Consider the following 23020-nt stretch of genomic DNA (forward strand, 5'->3'; position numbering starts at 1 on the left):
CGTGATCTCTTTTAGGGGTCAAAAAAAGCTTGGGCCACGCCCAGATTAGTCTCCTTTAGGGGTTTAATTCAAAATTTCCGACGAGCATCTCCACCCCCTTCATATGCGGAGTCCCCCCCCCCCGGGATTTTCATAGCCTCTAATCGTCTCTTGAACGTCGCTTTACTTTGCAATAATCATGGGTTCTTTTTGAAAACGGTGTTGTTAAACAGCTCGCCCCGGACATATAATACGTTGTTCATAAAGCGTGAGGCCAAGACGTCAAAAAGCAATCAAGCAAGCAGTCTTTCAAAGCATAAACTATAAAAAGAGCAATCCCGACTGATAAAAAAGAACCTTTTTTACTCTAATTGACTAATGGAATATTCCAGTCAAATCACCCATAATACACTTTAATTTAGACAAATCCTCTTGCAGCAACTAGACCTCCCCTAAGTATTTTGGGGGCAATTCCCGATCTAACCTATGCCACTGATATTAATATTTCTTTATTATTTAAATCTCGATCTACACATCAAAGACCTGTTTCCGCATTGACTATAACGGCCAAAGTCGTTCTTGCTAGAGACTACAAAGCAGTTGGTGTTTTTCTCTTAAAATTGGGTTTGCAAGGCGCGTAGCGTCTGCCTGATATTTTCGGTGGTTCTCAAAGAAAAACGTATCTCCCCCAGTCTTGCTCTGCGTTTCACCCTCACTCCATGCCAGACCTTTTCTTTTACCGCTCGCGTGCGCGCTTTCTTAACCTAGGCCAAAATAGGGGCTGCTTGGCAGTCTAGTTTCTAGCTCAACAAGTCAGAAGCAAGTTTACTTAACAATATTTTATTTCTAAAAAATTACAGAAAATATAATACTTTTTTGCGTTATTATATCTACATTTGAATTTTATAAAATTATAATATAATAGATATTTACTCCAGGACTATTAATACTGGAAATTTTACTAAGCTGTTACAAATGATTTATTCAAATCGCTGTGGCCTAGCGTTATATCATAACTTAAGCAAATAGGGCTCTAATCGCAATCATGTCGAGCACAACGGTTTAGCCAACGAAATAAGCTGTAAACAGCAAAACAGTAAAAAACAGAAACAGTAAACAGTTATTGCATGACCTTTTAATAATCAAGGTCTCGGTGAGTGTTATCAGCCGAGCCTGAGGCCTAGTTCAGACGCGGTACTTTTCATGTGCCGAACCTAACTGATTAAGTTCGACTTTGGAGCGACACTGGCGTAACATTTGATTCAGATGATGTATCGTGTGTCGAACCTAAGTTAAGTTCGACAAAAGTTCGACAGACTCTGTCGAACTTAACGCTTTTGCCGCACCAAACTAAAACTGCCGTACCAAAGTGATTCAGACGCCTCTCTTTTGCCGCACGTAATTAATCCGAGTTAGGTTCGGCGCATCAGTGGAGCGGCGTCTGAACCGGGCCTAAGGCCCAGGCTGATAACACTTACCGAGACCTTCATTATTCCGGATATCACAAAAACCGAATCTAAAAATTGTCAAAATAAAGAAAATTTCCAAATTTGGTGCTGTGAACAAAACTGTAACAAACAGTACCATGGTGAAAGTGCTATTAAAGAGGTTTCCTTTGAGTGGTCATAACACAAAAGACTCAACGCAGAACTGAACGATAGAACCAGTTCATACATCAAGCGAGAGAACGAGATTCTCCCTTTAGTTTTGTCAATTAGAGAGCTTAAGCAACGACGACGGCGACGGCAACGAGAACGGCAAAAAAGCAATAGGTTTAAACCAACAACTTTGCACGTGCATCACGTTTTTTGTACATTTCTCAGCCGTCGTTACACGGCTACATGCAACGTGAAACTTCCTAAATGCGTTTTGTCGAAGACGGTAACACAAAACAACAAATTTATTTTTCTTTTCCTGAACTTTGATACCGTCCTTTAGAATTCAACTCCAAAAAAATTTGCCAACATTTGACGAATTAAACGAGATGGAATAAGCGCGAAAAAGTTTGAGGCAGAGCGAATTCACTTTTCAGGTGTCGTTCTCGAAATCGTTGCCGTCATCGTTGCTTAAGCTCCCTAATGGCGCCTGCCAGTGAGGTTTCGCCACTCCACTGACAACTGAAAAAGGGATCAACTGCTAAAAGATCAAAGTGCCGTACACCCTACCCCTTAAAGTCCCAGGGGTGACCAACATCAATTTTCTCCTAACTGAGATCCGTACACCATCAAGAGGAAACGTTATGAGAATTAATAAAATGATCACCAAAGTGAATTTTGTTTAGATTTCTTATCAAATTCTCTGAACGCAGCCTATTCCCTAGACGTTCTCTCTTGCCGCGTTGTCCGCGCAAAGTCTGGGAGTATCTATTGGTAACGTCACCGCCCACGGTAGAGTCCAGGAATGACCGAGCCGAGAACGCCTAGGGACTAGGCTGCTCTGAACGAATTCCTTAAGGAAATCTATTAATACCAGTCTGGAGAATTTGTATGTGGATATTGCGGGTTAAGGGGTTACTCACCCGCTGATGAACGTCAAGCTAGGCTTCTTGAAGCGACGCACTACGTTGAAGAAGAATTAAATTGGCCCCCAGTAGAAAAATAGAAATTAATAAGAAGTACCACTCTGGCATTTAAATGTATGTCGGGCTCAGCACCGGATTATCTTACGTCTAAATTTACTCAACGATTTAACATCAGTGGGCGAGAAACTAGAAACTCACAATCGCTAGATATTCCCTGATTTAAATTGGCGAGTGGCCAGAGAAGCTTCTATCACAGAACAGTGAAGATATTGAACTCATTGGACAATGAATTAAAATTAAGGAAAGATGTTTTAAGCTTCAAAGGAAAGCTCAAAAGTAAGCTACTTTGCTCGGCATAGAACTTTATAAACGATGTTTCTTGTATTTCATGTATGATCTTATATAGTGATTAATTTTCAGCACTTACATAATTTTGCCAATCAACTTTTTATATATTTTCTGTCCTCCATTTTGGTTGTAACTGTACTTTTTGTAATTATCTTTGAAAAGCCTTGTTAAAGGAAAGATAATAAAGGATGTATGTATGAATGTATGCAACACTAATGTCGGTAAATGGAATTTGAGGATAGTTAAAACTTGACATAAATTGCGTTCTACGAAATGAAATTAAAAGATTATTTTGGAATTAAATTATCAGTGCTTCAGTAAGGATGTAACTTGTACAGATCCATCTACAGATCCAGTGAGACACGTATAACAACTCATGGAAGAGCTCCAGTCCACACTCACGACTGGTGACTTGTGTTCTGGTAATGACAACACTTGATAAGGGCCTTGATTCTTCTCCACCTGTAACGAGCGAATAGCATCACGTTAGGCCATTCGAAATGTCCTAAAATCCACGCTAATGAGAATCATGTTTCATGAAAGACATCACCAAGTGTCCCCTAGCCCCAAGCTCCGAAATAAGCGCATTTCTGGACATAAGTGAATCGTTTGTGATAGGAATAATCTACCTGGGTCTATTGTCGCGGTGCGGTGGCGGTCGGAAGATTTAACCGGTTCAGGAGTACGCTTAAACGTTTCCTTATTAATATGCATTAATCCCTCAACTATTGGTTTCGTTGCACATAAGTTATTTCGTATCATGCTTGACCCTCACTGCATCTGACAAGTATCATAACTTACGGCAAAATTATGTTTCATCACATTCCGTAATTTACTTTTTGTAGCGAATCAAAGACGGATTCAGGAGCGATATTAGTGTGTGATAACGAAAAATCCAAGATGTGCACTTGCTATTTCAATTTTCTTGGCAGGCAATATGTAGGATGTTTGTCTCATGAACCTACAATCCTCGTCAAAAATCCTTGAAACACCTATGCACGACCCTTTCCCTGTGCAGCAACATTGCCAAAGGGTGGAGGGGGGCGGGGGGACTGAAAGGGAGCAAAATTTTCCAAAGTGTTTTCAGGTTTTTGTCTGAGATTGTAGGTTGGCGGCCTTAGCTCCCAAAAGTCTCCTGTAACTTAGTGGTAGAGGATCTGGACTTATTAACCACGCGCCGGTTTTTCAAACGTTGGATCCAGCTGATTAATATTAGGGAAACCAATAGCGCCGTCCAGGGGATAGCGTTATCAACGTTTTGAACAACTGGGGCCTGAGGGTCATAGGTTCGACTCCTGTTGGCGCACCAAACAATTTATGACTGGTCCAGAGGGAAACAAAATTAACTGTTTCCCTAGGGACCAGTCATTTCCTGAGGGAACAGTCATTAAGTGATTAGTGATATGGCTGGAAATTCTGACGCTGGAAATTCATTTAACCTCGCTGTAACGGCGGTCGTCAGTCAACATTCGCGGGTAACAGTGCAGTGTTACCCTCTGACGTCAAAGATTTTGCAATGTTGTCCGCTCAGAGATTTTTTGATGGGAAACAGTTTCATTGTTAGATGTCATGTGACCTCGAAGAAACCAATGAGAGCGCGCGCTGTTGGGAAAAAATTTCCGGCTATAAACAATTGGATTTATTCTTCCGAGCCGCCTGGCTCACCGACTGGAAAACACATCTTTCTCGTGTATTCACCAGCACATTTCTATCAACATCAGGAATCTGCACATTAGTTATTAGGTACGCAATTCTTACTTTGTATACAAATCCTCTTTCAGAGCCACAGGTAAGAAGATATTGACCTTCTGCATCAAAAGCGAACATTCTACCATAGGAGGCTGGGGACGACATGTACTTGTATTTACTATGCAAGAGACTGGCTCCCTCAGCCTCACACCAAACGGCTCCTTCGTGAATATCGAGGTCAGCTATCTTCTGTCCCATACGGTGCAGACTCCACTGACAGAACTACAAAAAATAATAAGGCCTGCCACTTATACGAAGTAAAATAAGACGCGTCTTAAGTAACACGCAAACCTCCATATATGGCATAGACGCTTTGTTGTTCTTAGATAAACACGCCTTAGGTAAGACGAAGAAGACCTCGTATAAATGACCTTCGCGTCTCACATGAGACGCGGACGTGAACAAGACACGAACCGCCAACGACGTTTTAAACCTGCGACACGTCCCCTAGGGAGGTTGCAATTTACTGATGTACACGTATGTTGACGTTGCTCTAAACCAACAGTTTGAAAATTCAATTCCCAACTTTGAGACCTTTTCGGGTAAAAAATTACATTTAAACAGTATTGCCTGTCAGTGCAGAAAAGAAGATTTAGAGGGTTAGTCATAAAGACAAAGAGGAAAACTACGAGAAAACACGTTATCACAATGGATCATGATCAGCGCGTTTTCTTTAAGGGAACCAACACAAAATTACAATAAGGCCCTGTCCACACTAATGCGTTTTCATCGTCATCGAAACGCATCGATCGATTCTCGTTCGCGTCCTACCGTTTTGATGCGTTTTCAACTGTCCGCACAGAAAAAGGTTCGAATACGATAGAATTGCACGTTGTAAAGTGAGTTGAACTCTATGCGCATGCTACAAACACACGCACCGGCGATATTTTCGTTCTTCGCTTTCATTTTGATGCTTTACCGACCGTTTTCGACCATCTACACTAACATGATACGTATGTGCTTTTGTTTTGATCCACTTTCAAGAGCGTTTTTACTGAAATGCTCAGCGAATAAGTGTGGACAGGAGGTTTAAACGCATCGAAATATATGAGTTTCAAACGAGAACGCAGTGGTGCGGACAGGGCTGGCCAAAGTATCAGAATCAAGATAAGTACACCAAAGGATATACCTTGCCGTCTGTACCCATACTGTAAGCTGTAGTCTCATCTGCACTGAACTGCATCGAACACACCTCACCCTCATGAGCTTGCCAACCAATTAAACAGTCAAACGATCTCATATCTATCAAAAAATACACACAATACTGACTAGACCTGGGCCCAGTTGTTCCAAGGCTGATTAGCGGTTAACCCAGGGTTAAATTTAACCCGGGTTTCTTTTTTTGTTGTTCAAAAGTATTTTCTCAGATAGTTTTCTCTGTTATTTTTAAGAGCATTCAATCGTCAACTGGTTGATGAAAAGAGTTAAACTGAATTTGCTTTCTAAGCTTTCATAACTGAATTCAAATTTCGCACTAACTCTAGGTTATCTTCACTCAGCTTTGAACAACCCGGCCCTGTTTAAATATCAAACCAAACGGCTTAACCCTTCCGCTCCAGGACCTGTAATGGAGAGATTATTCGACACTGTAACTTTTACAGCGGTGAAAAAAAATCCCATAGTGTTTCCATTCAAATGAAAACTCTTTAGAAGAGCTTTTTTATAGTACTATTTTATTCTATGGATTTTACGATGAGAAATTTGAATTTTATTGTGAATTGAACTACTGAGTTTGAATGGATATTCAACTTACCAAAGAGGCGTATCATGCCATCAGCTCCCCCGGATATGCATAGTGTTCCATTGTGGTTAAATGCTGTGCAGTTTATACAAGTAGCCACTGGCTCTAAAGGAAGCTGACGCTAAAATGCACATACAAAAACAAATAAAAACTCTCTCCAGTTTTCGCGGATCCTAGCATCGCGCAGGACATAACGTAGGAGGGACCTTGGTTGTTTGCCATTGATTTTATAACGTTGGCGATTGATTTACGTTGCGAGTTAATGGTACGGAAACAAAGTACAGGACTGGTAAATTCCGTCCCGGAAAATCCATAAATCAGTCCCTTGTACGGCCAAAAACGCCCGAAAACTGCCACCAGTGATGGATTTGGAAAAATGTAACATGAATTTCCGTTTACAACTTTGCCTTTAGAAAAATGGCACTGTCTTCACAGACGTTACTTTTGTTCACGAAATTTTCCACTGGATTGGAACGACCCGAATATCGTGTTTCATTTACTTTCCAAAACGGAAATCCCGGGAAATTTTTGTAAATGGTAAACATTGCGTAAACAACCTTCGATAAATGGCCTACTTCACCAAGAGTTTCCTGTAGTTTAGTTGGTAGACAACTGACCAAGGGGCTCGCAAGTTGGGATCCCCCGCGGGAAAGTTGGGATCCCTGTAGGCAGAAAAGGCGGGAATGTTGGGGTCCTGGGGCCATGTTTCTCGAATGCCCAGCAATATTTCGGGCTCGAATGCAAATTTTAAAATCATAACCCCTTGAATATAGCACAGTTACTACAATGAGGGTCAAAAGTGTTAAAATGGCCCCTTTTGCACCCCCTTCCCCTGTAGCATGCGAGAAAGCTCTCCATTTGGGCGTGCAAAGCCAGCCACGCGAGCGAGCGGCGAAGCCGCGAGGGGTGTCACTCGCGTGCCACTCGCGCGTGTACTTTTCCCGATTTCCTCCAAATGGAGAGCTTGCTCGCAGGCTACTTCCCCTGTGTACCCTCACCCCCTCCCACCAAAATCAATGTTGTATTTGAGACCCTCAAATCATTCTTTTACTACAAACAACATTGATTTGGGGATTAGGGGATTTACGGCGATTAAATAGAATGAAATAATAAATGAATGAAATTGTTGAAAAAAGCGCGGGTCTTAGACAAGTGTGTCAACTACTTTTGCCCTTGATCGTAGCTCACAAAGCAGTCAATTTTTCTTTCTTAACTGATAGTTTCATTGTAACGTTTTCAAAATCATTGAAACTTTGGCCTTGAATGCAAACACGGCAAACATAAAACAGCTTTACGAGCCCGAAAAGTTACCGAGACTTTTGTTTGGATCCCAATGAGGACAGATAGGATCCCTGTTGGGTGTGTTGAAAACCAGTTGTGGTGTAGTTGGGATTGCTGGTGGGAGAGGATAGTCAGGATTCCAAGTAGTATTAGATTTCAGGATTGAAAATCTGGTAGGACAAAAGGGAAGATACCTCAACTTTCATGGCCTTCATATCCCAACACTGTAGAACACCAGTGGTGAAGTTTGAGCTACTGCTGGTAGATGTCAAAATACTGGACATGTCACTGAGCTTGGTCTGGGATAACCTCAGTGGTGATATGGTAGACTTCTTACTCGCTGCCGCTGAGCATACAAAGGCAGCTCCAGTAGGGCTGCACGTCAGTGACACTATTCTGAAAAACAATGGAACATAACTCAGCCACTTGATTGCAAAATTCTCTGATATAAACTAAATCTGAATTTCAGATTGAATTATGGCTTATAATAATAGCTAGTTAAGTCAGCCACTCTGCCCAGAACGGGAATCAATATATTTTCTCCTAGTGCCTTCATTGTTAAGCCGTATTTCCTATCAAAATTGTTTGTTCAACCGTTTTTCTTGACAAAAAGTAACAAATTTCTATGTTACCAGGGCTGATTAAAATATATTTTTTTACTGGCAATGGAATGTTGTACACGAACTTTTTTTGCATTTTGATCACAAAAATGGGAAATAACCTGCTGAAGTTATGATCTTTATATAATCATAAGGTGCAGGACAAATTATTTCTATGGAGGATCACGCGGTAACAACCGGTTTCGCTACTTGCTTCGCTACGTCCTAGTTCGTAACAAATTTGCTACATATTACTTTCTGCAAAGTACTGAATCGCTCTAGAAAAAAAAAATCTTTTACTATATTTCTCGTTCTTTTAAGCTTGCCCCTCCGAGGGTGCAAGTTTTGGACTTTACGAATATGTAGGTAGCGAACTCGAACGTAGCGAATTTGACAAGTAGCGAAACCGTTGTAAAGCGATCATGCAGAGACAATGAAATTTCCCTCTTTGGCACACACTTTCTAAGAACTTCACAAAGTTAGCCTAGGACCAGGTTCCACAGTTGGGGCAAAAAGGCGAAAACAAATCGCAAGCCGAGCGGTAATCTTTATGCCTTTTCACTCCGTTTCTTGCCATTTTTACCCACAGCTGAGCCTGGTCGTACAAAGGCTATAACAAAGTCCTTAGTAGTGGCACGGTTTTGTTCCTTCCTTGCTTCTCTCACTTTAGGGTTACTGACAAAACTTTTACTTTGTATTACAATAAGAACTCAACTTAATGCCAAATCTCAAAGACTAAGTGTTGTTTGAGGTTCCATAATCATTGTACCCTTGGTTTAAGCTTCAAATTTTTCTTTGTTATTCCGTATGATGTGGGGGAAAGTAAAATAAAATTTAAACCAGAAGAACGTATACACCAATAATTTGGAAAGAATTGACCTTTCCCCAGTATATTATAATGATGGTCATAAAGTCAAATCAAGTCATACCAAGTTTATTGCACACTATTCACAGAAATACAGTAAAAGACGGTTTACGATATAAATAAATCAATAAGCAGACTAAGACTTAGTAAGATACACAAATTTGACACTTTTGTGTTGGTCAACTGAAGAGTATAACCCTTAACCCTTACCTGGGATATTGGGAGTCTGTTGAAACATCGCATATGACCTTTTTGTTTTCTGTGTCATAGAATCGAACTTTACCATGTCCAGTACCTAAAAGAAGCTGGCAACAAAAACAGAAGATTTGAGTTGACAAATTGTGACCATGCTAAAACAAAACTCAAGTCTGTCTCCTGAGAGAGATTAATGCTGGTAAGTGTTAATTCAAACACCTTCAAACAAAGCTATTGAATCTGAAGTACATTCATACAGTATGCCTGTTACCCAGATTGTGTTGGCATCCTTGTTGGAAAGAAAATTGAGGATTGTTTGAACTGCCTGGTTTTCTTTTAAAATGCTAATGAGTAGCTGGGAAATGTTTAAACAGTTTTTAGTGAGTAAAAGTCAAAGATTTTAAACTTTAGGATATCATGGAAGGATGATTATTCATGAATTCTTTAGAAACACCACACTGCATGATGATGACGAAAACAATGATAACAATTACAATGATGTACATTTAATTATCTTACCAGTCTGTCTGGTTTAGGAGCCCACTCCAGCGATAACAGAGGAGATTTTGACATTATAGTTGCATGTGTCTGAATATCAGGATGATGTGTCCAAACTCTGCAAACAATATCCGTGTAACAATAAGGAAATCAAAACTCCACCTATCTGTCCAATGGGTAGTGGTCTCCAGAAATTATGTACAGCAAAAAAACTGAATACTGTACATTCATTAAACCTGATGTAAAAACATTGCTCAACGCTCAATGTCACCTTAGCTGGATAAATCCATCGCTAGCTATCATTGCCCATTAAACTTTGTCTCCGACCATAACAACAGCATAAGTAGAACTCAGGGAAAATATAGCCATCCAGAGCTTATGCTTGGCAAATAATGCAGTATCAGTGCTTTTGGCTTTCCCAACAATAGGATTATTCCTTCAGAGTCTGGTTGTTCAAATATTGGATCAAGCCTTATCCACCAGATAAATAACTATCACGTGGATAAGCATTATAGAGAGGCAAATGCATTTTCCAATGGATAGTCTTATCCACCTTTTGAACAACTGGGACCAGGGGCCAATTTCTCGAACGTCCTGGTAACTTTTCCGGCTTGAAATCAAATATTCAAATCGAAATATAAAGAATAAGAGCATGGGTCCTGGGAGTCAAACTACTCCATTTTGATTCATTAACTGATAGTTTTATCATGTTAGATGCAAAGCTATTGAAACCTCATTCTTTAATGTAAACAGAGACAGCATACTGGGCCCATCAATTTTTGAGACTTTCGAGAAACGGACCCCAGGTGTTTTGCTTCTTGGTTTTCACCATCTTATGTTAAAATTGAGAATTATTACAATAATGGCAAGTGAATAACACCTCTTACTTTACAATTCCATCTGCATCAGCACTTCCAATCATTCTTCCACTTGAAGAAAACCGACAATGAACAATAGGTGAATGGTGCTCTCTGTATTCATCCTGTTAAAACAATAAATTACAATATTAAAAGACAAAAACTAATCTGAACCTTTAGCATTCAATTTACCGCTGTTTTAATGTTGGTGTCTGAACTCTTGAATGCATTATGGTTGCTATAGATGGTGAGCAGCCGCAAGGTTTCTTTTCCTATTACATTTCTCTAGTGGGGAGAAAAGGAAAAACTGTGGAATAGAATCCGAAGTGACAACCAACCTAACATCAAATGGTCCCTTTGATTTACAAGCATATATATATGAAACTAAGTGGAAGGAGCAGAATGTAGCAGTTATAGTCAGAAATCACTTCAGGCTTTATTCCAGGCACCTCTTCAAAATCAGGAGTACAGTCAGCTCTTGCCTTGCGGACACCCCGCTATAACAGACACCCTGATAATACAGACAGCAGCTAAATCCCGGGCCAAAATAAATTACAGACGTTTGACCTGAATTAAACTCCTGCTATTGGGGACTCTTGTTAATGAGGACACTAACTGGAGGTCCCTACAGTGTCTGCTATGAAGGGAGATGACTGTAGTCAAATCAAGCAAGTGGTAAGCACTAGCAGCTGCTGTAAAGTTGCATTATTATCACCACCTATTTTACTCACTGGTATGACAAGGAAAAGGAGAATGCTCCCAGTCTGTTGTTGCAACAGAAACATTTAACTTGTGTTAATAAAACCAGACCAAAATTCTTACAAGAACAATACCTGACTGAGAAAAATAAAAGGCTTGGACTTGTGTTCATTAGAACCTGAAAATGGAGAGTGTTGACAGGTTAGTTCAAGACCAACAACAAAATTATATTAAAAACCTAAATAGTATGCAGCACTTAACTGAAAACCTGTTCCCCATAAATCAAAAGTTTGACTAATAAAGTTAAAATAAAAAATTGACAAACATGTTTTTCAGTCGAAATTTTCACAAATGAGGGACGGTCCTACATGTTGTTTATGCAAGGAGTGTATGTGCAAAATGAAGGACTTAAACTACCCTCTTCATCCTCTTCTACCAACACCCCTAGATGATACCTGCCCCAACAGCCTAAGGCACAAATCGGACCAGCTGTACTTTTATAAATATGTTACTACTCTTAAAACGAAGCGCACTGAAGACTTTTTCACTTTCAAGTATTTTTAACAAATATGATGTATATTCTGATGTGGTGAATATAGTTTTAACTAACAAGACACGGGTAACTTTATTAAGTTTTCATTGTACTATGACTCTTTAATTCATTAAATTACTCCAAGAGAGTTTTTAATAAACTGTTTTTATTCTTCTTATTATTTTATTCTTCAAGTGCTGATCGATGTCCCTGTATGATGGTTCCAATTATAGCAAAGTGCAGTCTGATCACAGTACCTGCATATAGTTAAACATTTAATAGGGAAGACAATGTAAATCATAGCCTGCAGTAAGGGTTACTATTTCTACTCTCCCCAATCTTCCTCTGTCATAGAATCAAAGATGGCGGCTTCATTGTAGCGATCCGATTAACAAGCTTTCGCCCACCCAAAATACGCCTGCACTGCAGGCTATGTAAATCACTTCACTAATCATGGCAAATACCTTCAAAATGAGCCATTTGGGGGTTTAAATCATCTAAAAATGGAGCAAAAGATAAAATTTTGTGACATTCATAATGCTATAAATGTACACAATTTCAGACGTGATCAACAGGCTGGGTGAGCTATCTGTGGATGTACTAAAGTGTACCTTATAATGTTTTGTTCACTATACATAGCAAGGATGGTGCAGTGGTGTGAGAAATAGCTTCCCACCAAGGTGGACTGGGTACACAACTGGCAGGCCACGCCTTGCTCTGCCTGGTTTTTCTCCACATACTCCAGTTTTCCCTCTCCCAATTTCATCAAGAATGGGTAAATAAAGTTGTTGTTAGTGTTTTCATTGGATTTGGAAAAAAATACAGAACAATTATACATAAATATTAGGATGTTTTTCAAAAAAATTAACATTATTGTATTTCAGGTGTCATTTTCAAAAAGTGTTGGAAGCTTAACACAGCTAGTTCTCAAAATCTTAGCCAGATTTTCAGAATACTATTACTAGATCATGATGTTTTAGTTTCGGGGGGAATTTGTTGGCAGCTATATATGTAACACCCTTAAACTCTGGTTTTTTTTTTCTTGTTTAAAATTTGGATTAATTCCTGCTCTTTGTAAAGTAGGGTAGGGTTTGGGATATCAAAGCAATCTGCAAAATTTGTTCAGTTTTTTTTTCCTAGAATCATGAATGTGCAAAAATTAGTAAGGATAAGGAAATTGAGCTTATCTATGTTCTAACCACCTGTTTTATCATCTATCTGATCAGTAGGAGACGTCTTAATTCTTGCTGGTAAAGTTTTGCTCCTACGAATGGAATAACCTGACTTCTCTCCATCTTCCTGGCTAACGTCACAGCGCTCTAAGCTTTGGGATTTTGCAAGCACAGACTTTGAGGTCTTAGTATCTTCCTCTTCCTGAAGCGAGCTGGTCTGCTTTTCAGTTTCTGGGGGTTTGTCAGAAAGTACAGTTGAATTTAATTGCTCCTCCTCCAGCAAGGTTAGCTGTTTCTGTTGTTCCTGTAACAGCTATCAAATTCAATGATCAGATTATAACACAGATGAGTGAGATCAAGGGGCTATGATTGGGGGGGGGGGGAGGCCATTTTGCTGGGGGGTCATGTTCAAAATCTTGATTGGTTTGTGGGGTCATTTTCAGATAAGAGAGCATTACATATACCTGGGGGGGGGGAGTGGGGCATTTTAACAAATTTCATGAAAGTGGTACAAAGCAGTATTAATAAGCATCTATCAGAAAATGGAACGTAACAGCCGTTAATAGTAAACACCATCTGTAGATAAAGTACATGGTGACCTTCGGCATGATTTGTAGTCATATTGTAGAATATTAGTAGTTTCCACAGTAATCAGGAGGGGGTCACTTTTCACAATATGTACAATTTATGAGGAGTCATCTCTGAAAGGCTACGATAAAATTGGGGGGTTGATTTGAAAATCTTTGGAGCTTTCTCCAAATGGCCAGCCGTTTTTTAAGGGCTTTTCAAGGACCACCTACATGTACAATGTATCAGGAATGTAATATTATAAATTTTACAGAAATGCATATTCCCAGTTCAATCTAACAGGACTTTAACGCTTGAAGTGCTTACTCCACTAACTCCTCTACATTATTTATTCAGTACACTTATTGATAGTTAATTATTGCATAAAACAAAAAACGCTTTACGTAAATCACCTTTAAGTTCTCTGAGCTATGATTTATATTCTGCCTCGGACAACCAAAAAGCATTAAAAATCACTTTTCAGCATACTTCAGTCAATGTTGAAGAAAATTCAAGGACTTGCACAGAAATTTGAGGAATCTTCAAGGGAAAATGGAATTCAAATACTTTTCAAGGACTTCCCCTAAAATTCAAGGACTTTTCAAGACTGTGCAAACCTTGCCCCCTCCTCCCCCCCCTACTCACAGGTAATACACAGCCCCCCTAGGGTATCTGAAAGATGTATCCAAACATCATTTTATATTTTTTATATTATTTCATCTTTTTTCGACGTTAAGAACCTCTCATGTGATGTCTGTGAGGGGAGCTTCCTCTATAAAAATTATCATTATCATTAACTGCACCATCATTCAATATACTCATAAACAAGTCTCCTTGGGATTGCATATTTTTCTCCTACTTTCAATAGGGTGTCATGTTTTGGTTTTTGGACTTGAAAAGGCTGCCAAGCATTATTCACTTGAAATAGCTATTAGGGTTAGAGAACCTTAACTGCACACAGACAAACAAAATTGAATGGAGTGTCCCCTCAGCAACTCCAGATTCTTTCTTTCTGATGATAGGTTCTTACCTGTATCTGTTGTTGTTGTTGCCTGAGAAGCTGCTGTTTGTTTATTTTAGACTGTGTATTTTCTCCCTGGACCTGCTGTTGTGGCTGTTGCTGTTGTTGTTTTGGATCTTTTCCTTTCTTGTTCTTGTCCTGCTTGTCTTTAAAGATCATCTTTGAAAGCTTCTTTTGCATGGTAGGCAGAAATTTTTGTGGCCTGTGAAAGGTAGAAAGCAACATTACATTCCATTCAATAAACTGCTCACTGCATTTCCATGAACAAAGGCGCCACTTTAAGACTTAAGCTGACATCATGCTTTGGATAAAAACGACCTCCAAGGCTCAACTTAAAACCAGCTGAAATTCCAAATTTAACTGCACAGGAAACTTGACCAGTAATAATCATTATAACGATATAAGCCTCACGTTTCACTTCTTTTCATTGACTTTTCAAGACACCACTGCATGAAACAGCATTTTTTTGCATATGTTAGCAGAAAAGATTGAAAAACATTACAGAACAATGTTTGTCATGTCAAAACAAGTCAGCCTGTCAAAAAAAACCTCGATCTGGCCAAAAAATGAAAATTGACAAAACGTAACATATCCTTTTTGCAGGAAACCCTTTAATTACCAGTAATTACCTGTTAACGACCTCGAACTCATCCAAATCCTCCTCTTCCACAGTATCAGTTCTGTTTCTCGTCGTCTCAGTTAGCTCCTGCTCAAGCTTAGACTTCTGACGTTGCAATTGCGCTGCTTCTTCTGCCAGGGCTACAACCTGTTCTTTGAGCTTCAAAACCTCCTGTTGTAATCGTTGCAGCTTCCCACGCTCCTCGTCATACTTAAGAATTGTTGGCATGGGTGATCGTTGTTAAGAATACACAACCAAAAATAGATCATAGTTTCCCATTCAAAACTAGTGGGAGAGGTGACATATTTTTAATGAAGAATGGATTCAGGTACAATATACATTGTACATTGCATATCTGAAGTATATTCTGAAAGTTTTGAAGCTACATTTTAAGCTTGCAAACCACAATATTGTGTTTAAAAAAATGTAAAACAATTTAGGGGCAACTTAATATTGTTTTAAAAACTTAAAAAATAGAAGTTGTCACTGTTACAGAACATTACAGGAGGCCAAAAGACCTCTTTAGCTTGTACAGTTTGTATGTTTTGTTTTCCCAATAGAGGTCCCAGGAGAACTTAATGCTTTGTCTTCTCATAATTTATGGGTGGATATGCATGTGAATAAGACAAAGTTTGAAAACAAAACATACTTAGCTAAAGAGTTCTATTCTGTCAGGAGGTTGTGTGGCTAACGCCAATAAGAAAATCTTACCAAAAATGGGCTATTATAATAAGGTTTGGTTCCAGCATCATTCAAGCTCCTGTTCTTCCCTTCCCTCTGAAATACCAAGGGTAAAGGAAATTTTTGATGAGAAAGGAAAAGTTGGTTGTGAGGACAGTTTCAATTCCTTCTAATTTTTGAATCATTATTACATTATTACTTGATAATAATGATTTTGTCAATATGCAGTACGTGTACATGCCCGCGTAGCCTCATATTTGTGTAGCCTGAATTGAGAACCACTAATTTCTCGTACTGGTAACTCGCATGGAGAAAGAACTGCGCTTTTGTGAGGGATAAAGATCAGGATTTTGATTCAGTATATACCAGACAACTGTCTGGTTACAAATTCCTCATAATTGATAAAGGATATGCATGTGATGGAACAATGTTATCAGAAAGTTGTAGAGAGAAAGAAAAAATGTATCTTGCCAGGCTCTCTGAAAGTACATCTCAAATGCAACATTCTGCTCTGGATTCTTGATGAAAGGAACAGCTGAAAACAAAAAAAAAAACTTTTCAATTCAAACAGCAAACCAATAAGAAACCGCTGCCTGGTTAGCTCAGTTGGGAGAGTGCCCGTCCGCTGAGGCGGTATTGTCACGCGGTTCAAACCCAGGCTGGACCAACACTCAGGGTCTTTAAATAACTGAGAAGAAAGTGTTGCAAATGATTATACTTTCTAGTCTTCTCATATAAGGACAAAAAAGAAGAGGTCCTGTCTCACAGCACTTTCACTTATCTGGTTCCTATGGGATGTAAAAGAACCCACACCACTGTTGGAAAAGAGTTGGGGACATAGACACTGGTGGTGTGGCCAACCTTTCTTGGCTGGCTGGGTTATCTGAAAGGAGAGTTCTTAATATAAAGATAACCTTAGGTGTCGTTATGGCTAGCTAGCTGAAAAGAGTGTATGTGTATGTTTGTCCTTACATGGCTGCCTGAAATGAACAAGTGGATAGGTGCATTTAAAATTTCCCTAAGTCTGGTTGTGTGCATATCACAAGATTATACCCCTTAAAAAGACTGCTGCCAGAATACTAAGGAAAACACCTAACAATTTGGTTATATCTATTATACATGTAAATGCAATACTATAATTTCCTCTTGGGTATATTGTTAAAAAACTTGCAAATTTATCAGAAAAAAATTATTTAAACACCAGGAAAACAACATACCAAACCATTCTCTCCACTCTGTTTGCGTCTGTAACTCTGCAGTATACTTCTCAAAAAACTCTACAACTTTATCATTTTTGGAGTTTTGTAGAGCATGAACAATGTAGAGTCTCAGAAGACACATTTCCAGCTTTTTGACATTTGAATAATGTTGATAGTCCAGTCTTTTGAAGAATCTGTCATTTAAATAGTCCCAATAGTCTCTAAGACCCAAAATGTCATAGGCTAAAATATACTGATACAACTGATCCACTATTTTGTCCACCTGAAAGTTATTAAGCATAAAAAACATATTAGCAGGATCTCTGTAATATTACTGTAAGTATTACAAAATAACAAAACAACATCATTTTCATACTCACTGTCTAAGTAAACTACATGTACAAAAAAAATTAGATTATTGTTCAATTTGCAAGCCATAACTTACTGTCCAGACCAAAACCTATAATTTCAAAAGCAAACGCCCATTTTGCAGCTCTAAATCTTTTCGCTAAAAAAAAGCATTTAAGAAGGTGCCCATACATGTACCTCTGTAAGACCCCAAATACAAGGACTTTGATGTTGACTTGAGAACAAAAGCTGATGAAGAAATTGAATCATAATCTCACCAAAGAACCAAAGAAGAGGATTCTAATCAGTGATCGAAAATTTTATTACAGGTTACAGTTATTAAAGCAGACTAGAATGGAGATTCAAGACATTTTGGAAAAGAAAAATGAACAATTCCTTTGACAAACGAAATTAACACACATACTGGCACTTGCTCATCTTGACAAGCTTCGTTGCCATTTACAGTGTTTAATCAAAGACCCATGAAAGAAAGAAGGAAGTGAACTCAAGCTAGACACAGTATCCAGTTTTCAAAATACTCCAATGTTGCATTGGTGAGCTAAAACTTACAGTGCTCTTAGTTGACAATTGAATCAGGGCTGTTATTAAGAGCCAGGGACTTCCCCCAACTATTATGAACGTGCCCCCGGCTACTTTCATAGGAAAATAGAATAAAAACAGAACCAAAAGAAATCCCTAGCTGTTTGATTCCCTGCCTACTTATTGTATTTACCCGGCAACTTGAAATCCTAGTGACATCCTTGCAAATGAACCATTTCGACATGGCACATTTTGATTTCATTCTCAATGGTAATGTCATGTCTCTTTGTGAGCCAAGAAATACTTTCTTTTTGTGATGCCTGTCAAATGACTGTCAAATCTCAAGAGTCCTGCACTTGTTTCCTGTTCTCCAGAACCAGAAGACTCTGTAAATTAAGGATCCTAGTTTTTTCCGTCGATTAATGGCCCACACCCTTTGGAATTGGGACATAAATCGATAGGGAAAAACTCGGTCCGTAATTTACAGTATACATGGATCTCAAACTCGGCAAATACGAGGTACATGTATTTAAGGTAAGATTTCCTTACAGCCCCGTACATTTGATTATGCATGCAGCAATCGTGTACCATATTTATGGGTCTGTACAGAAACTTACCATACAAATGTTTTAAGTCTACTATCCATTATTTAACTTACTGCATGAAATCCTTCGCATGTGCTGGGTATTTTTGTATTCCTGAACAACTGACAGCTTAGATCAGATCAGCTGACAGCGCTCACATGACACAGAGAGTTAGGAATATTTGCTCTATAATACTAAAGAAAAACAACCTACCCTAAAGCTCTTGTCCTTGTCTGCTTTTAGATCTGATTCAAAGCTCTTTAAAGTGCTTGAAAACCCACGAAATACGAGGTATTCCTTGATTATATCGTCCAACATTGGCACGGCCGCGGCAGCCATATTGTTTACTTTTGCTCCAGTTTCGGCTTTGCACCAGTTCCTGCTCTTTGGTTATCCGATGAGAAAAATCACAGCGGACCCCTAGATGGAATGCTTGTTCGCCGTTCTCGCAGTGTTGCAGTTCGTTATTCACTTCTTTTTTTTATTTATTTGTTATTTATTTATTTATTTATTTATTGAAAATGGGAAAGAAAAAAAAAGAAGTGATCCTCCCTATCAATAAGTAGGAGAGATTATTTTTGCCACCTCCGGGTAGTTCGTAGGATCTTCAGAGGGTAGGTATGGGGACGGAAGGGTTTGTGCGCGACTTTGTGCGCGACAACAGTCGTCCGTAGCGAGGAAAGTTAAGAAAGACAAGAAAGGAAAACAGGGAAAACAGCTCGAGAATGGAAGCTCACGAAGTTGCTCCTGATGTCGTAGATGTAGCTCCTGCTGACGTTATTAAGGTGAAATTCACTCAAATTGTACAGAGAGGCGGTTATCAGCTTCTGAACGGCAGAAGTCAGCTGCAAAGCTGCGTCTGCAGAAGAATAAAAGACGTTTTATAGTCCACGCTATATTGTTATATTTCATTGGGGTTTTAGGATGTAAAATATGCGTAGGCTGACGTTCAAATACTGTTTTGAGACAACAGATTTACGATGGCGTTGAGTGTTAAAATGTTGAGTGTAGGAAGGGACACAATTAGTGCACGTTCACTTTTAACCGCACCCGAGGGGGAAGGGGTGGGGCGCATCTCATGTGAACCATTTTTTGGACCATTTGGGGGTGTTGATATTATATGCTCATCACTCAAGTTTATAGTTCTCCTTCACAGTCACTCCTGCCGGAGTCTTGTAATGTTGTCATGAAGCTTTCTGCAAGCTATCAGAAACATGCAGTGTAGTTGAATAAGTCATCAAAGACGGCAAAACAATAATATTGAGACACGTTTGTGTTAGCACTCAGGTAGTGATGTAGCAATCTAAAAAGATCTTGTTCTGTCTTTTATGTGCTTATAGGTGAAGTATGGAGGCCTGGAAGTGAACATGGGGAATGTACTGAAACCATCTCAGGTAAATATATGAAGGAAACAAAAAGGGAAACATAACCTAAAGAACTACCAAACTAATAATTCATTTCCCCACCTACCCACCTACTAATTACATAATTATACCCGGCAACTTGAAATCTTAGGCTACACTCACACGCTACCGGTCAAGTTTTTGACCGGTTGAAAAATTTAACAGGACACTTTGTTTACACAGAACTTTCAGTATCTTTGCGCTATTCACACGGGACTGTCGAACCATAATATTATTTTCCAAGTAAAGTGAGTAACAACACAACTCATAAATCCCATGCTAGCGATATCTGTTTGCAATTCAGTGGTGTAACCACGCAGCCATGCATCCACGCCTTTGCCGTACTGTACAAAAATTTAGCTGGGTACAGTGGTCACACCTTGCTATTCAAATTTTTGACCATATTGGTAAAAAAAAAAAAAAATAGGCATTCAAATTTTCATACGGTCAGCTTGCTTCCATGTGAACGGAACACCTAAACATACGAATCATTGACCAGTCAAAAATTTGACTGGTACCGTGTGAACGTATTGTCAGTGACAGCCCTCAGGTGATAAATTTTAATTCTTTGAATGGCTTTAAGGAGAAAACAACAAATATCTTTAAAACTACAAACAGATGCACTTGTTCCCCTTGCTTTTTTATGGGCCTTAAACACCAAGTGTTTTACAAATATTGTGTCCTCAGTTGTGTGTGTATAAATTGTCCAATCCTTTAATAATTGTTATATGCTTTTTTGAATTTTTAAAGCAGGCTGCTTAGTTTATTTGACAGTTCATGGTCATCTTGGCTTAAATTTTGTTTTAGGTGAAAAATGCTCCCACATCCATCTCCTGGCCTGTTGAAGAAGGTGCATTTTACACTCTTTTGATGACAGGTAGGGTGTTCTTTGAAAGAGGTTAAAAAAGGACATGCAAATTTATGTGAAATAAAATAATTTATATTTTTTGGTGAGTGGACTGTGTGTGGACTGACCCTCTACATGGTCAGACACATAAACACCTTAGAGAGTGGGTGCTAATTTTATGCATGGGTTACTGGTATATTAAGTACTTGGTGTAAATTCATTTCCATTGTTTTCTACTGTCCTTAATAGGTTGAGTGTGATTGTCTGGGTGAACATAGTCCTTAATAGGACTGTCCTTGCTGACAGTGACCGACGTTTCAACAACCTATGCAGTAGCCATCTTCAGAGTCAAAAGGGTCTTGCCGCACAGGTTGTGGAATAGTCAGTTACTGTCAACAACAACAGTCCTATTCAGGACTACATTCACTCGGACGATCATACTCAACCTACTTATGACTTCCTGGGTTCAAAACTTTCACCGATTGTCCTTTATATTGTCTAGCACTGTGATATGTGGTTTGTGATAGACAGACTAATTTCAAAGACTTCACGTTTTAAGAATGTCATTATACACATATTTTAAAAGTGCATTCATGGCTGTGTGGCTATGCTTACATTTTTGGGTTACATTTACCGTGAAGGTTTGGGCAACATAACTTAAGGCAAGATGACTTGGGCTAACTTGACTGACTTGACTGAGTAACTCTCGTCTGTGTTGACAGACCCTGACGCTCCAAGCCGTCACCATCCTAAGTTCCGTGAATGGCACCATTGGCTTGTGGTAAATATCCCAGGGTGTGATGTAAGCAAAGGAGAGGTGAAGCTTGACTATGTTGGGAGCGGCCCACCCAAAGGAACTAAGCTTCATCGCTACATATTTTTGGTATACAAACAGCCCGGTCAGATTAGCTACACTGATGCTGTTGTGTGCAGCAAGTGAGTATAAAAAGGGTGCTTAAGCAACTACTACGGCGACAGCAGCAAGTACGGCAAAAAAGCCGATAGGTTTTGGATTGGCAAAACAACTTTGCACGTGCATCACACTTTTTTGTACTTTTTTTGCCGTTGTTGCACGACTACGACGTGAAACTTCCTCATTTCACGGAGTATTACAAAGGGACGTGAACGAGAGAAAACGATTTAAATTTTCTTTTTCTGAACTTAGATACAGTGGTCCTTTGGTATTCAGCTCCAGAAAAATACGAAACATTTTACAAATTGAACAAGATTGGATAAAAGCGAGAAGTTTGAAGCAGTGAAGTGAGTGAAGTTTTGGCTGCCGGCCGTTGCCGTCGTACATGCCTTATTTGTTTCAAGCCCATTTGAGGGGGGCTTATTTGAGAGGGGGGGGGGCTTACCTAATTTAGAAAAGACGATGGTATCAGTTCTCGATAAAGAACTAGAATACAGTATGGAGAAGCTCAAGAAAAAGAAGGTTGGAGGTCATCCAGCTGAGGATCAGAATCAGATACGAACTTCCAGTTGGTAAATAAACCATCCCAGATCAGTCCACACGAAGTTTTACGGTCGTGATTGATTGATAGAGTCTCTCGTTTATTAGTGAAGAATATTTAGGGAAGCGAAGGGGATGGGGGAGCATAATAGAGAGGGGAGGCTTGTTAACTAAAAAGGGGGGGCCTTATTTGAGAGGAGGGCTTAATAGAGGATCTAGTCGGTATATTGTTTCGTTTGAGAACACTCAGTAGTCTTTTTTAACAAAACACTAAAATTATTCTTTACTTTCCATTAAGTTTTCTTCTTAACACGTTTTTGACAGAAAAAGCGTACTTTCTTTTTAGGCCTGGCTTTGAGCGGGGATCGCGGAAAGCTCGTGATCTGTCCTCAAAGTACAATCTTGGTAATCCTGTGGCAGGGAATCTCTTCCAAGCTGAGCACGAATGCTAAAGAAGAGAATCACCATGAAGCACCACCGCCCCGCGTTGAACACAGGGAACCTTAGTTTATCGATAGACGATAGGTATGAGGATAGAGATAAGATCTGCCAGCGAATTCAGCTAGTTTCAAACGTTCAAGTAATCCATTGCCGTATCAACTCTGATGTAGTGTGCGAAATCGTTTTCACAGACTCAGAACTGGTTGTGCTGCCGATGAAAACTAGTTTAAGACTAAAACATTGTTTCAGACATTTCTCCAGTAAAGGGTGTTTTACTGAGA

At 39.3% G+C, this 23020-nt stretch overlaps 2 protein-coding genes across 2 annotated transcripts in view; one reads left to right on the forward strand and one right to left on the reverse strand.

The window, feature by feature from the left end:
- Nucleotides 1-803: 803 nt before the first annotated feature.
- Nucleotides 804-18943, reverse strand: LOC140932659 (WD repeat-containing protein 91-like). The gene is made up of 16 exons (XM_073382177.1): nucleotides 18809-18943; nucleotides 17142-17406; nucleotides 16337-16459; nucleotides 15254-15473; nucleotides 14634-14826; nucleotides 13067-13349; nucleotides 12329-12361; nucleotides 11467-11510; nucleotides 10664-10758; nucleotides 9798-9894; nucleotides 9294-9388; nucleotides 7814-8015; nucleotides 6351-6459; nucleotides 5727-5839; nucleotides 4607-4819; nucleotides 804-3310 (listed from the first exon to the last, which is right to left on the reverse strand). Exons 1-16 carry the CDS (start codon nucleotides 18932-18934, stop codon nucleotides 3155-3157), a joined length of 2367 nt encoding a protein of 788 aa, XP_073238278.1. The 5' UTR covers nucleotides 18935-18943; the 3' UTR covers nucleotides 804-3154.
- A 308-nt stretch (nucleotides 18944-19251) lies between these two features.
- LOC140934942 (protein D3-like) overlaps nucleotides 19252-23020 on the forward strand; it is a 3815-nt gene continuing 46 nt past the window's right edge. The window contains exons 1-5 of the mRNA XM_073384499.1: nucleotides 19252-19380; nucleotides 19936-19989; nucleotides 20806-20875; nucleotides 21568-21781; nucleotides 22645-23020. The exon at nucleotides 22645-23020 is cut by the window's right edge and continues 46 nt beyond it. Of these exons, the coding sequence (XP_073240600.1) occupies nucleotides 19321-19380; nucleotides 19936-19989; nucleotides 20806-20875; nucleotides 21568-21781; nucleotides 22645-22750 (504 nt within the window). The 5' untranslated portion in view covers nucleotides 19252-19320 and the 3' untranslated portion in view covers nucleotides 22751-23020. The remainder of the gene's footprint in view (nucleotides 19381-19935; nucleotides 19990-20805; nucleotides 20876-21567; nucleotides 21782-22644) is intronic.

This window comes from Porites lutea, chromosome 4 (genome assembly GCF_958299795.1).
Source record: "Porites lutea chromosome 4, jaPorLute2.1, whole genome shotgun sequence".
Classification (NCBI taxonomy): Eukaryota; Metazoa; Cnidaria; class Anthozoa; order Scleractinia; family Poritidae; genus Porites; species Porites lutea.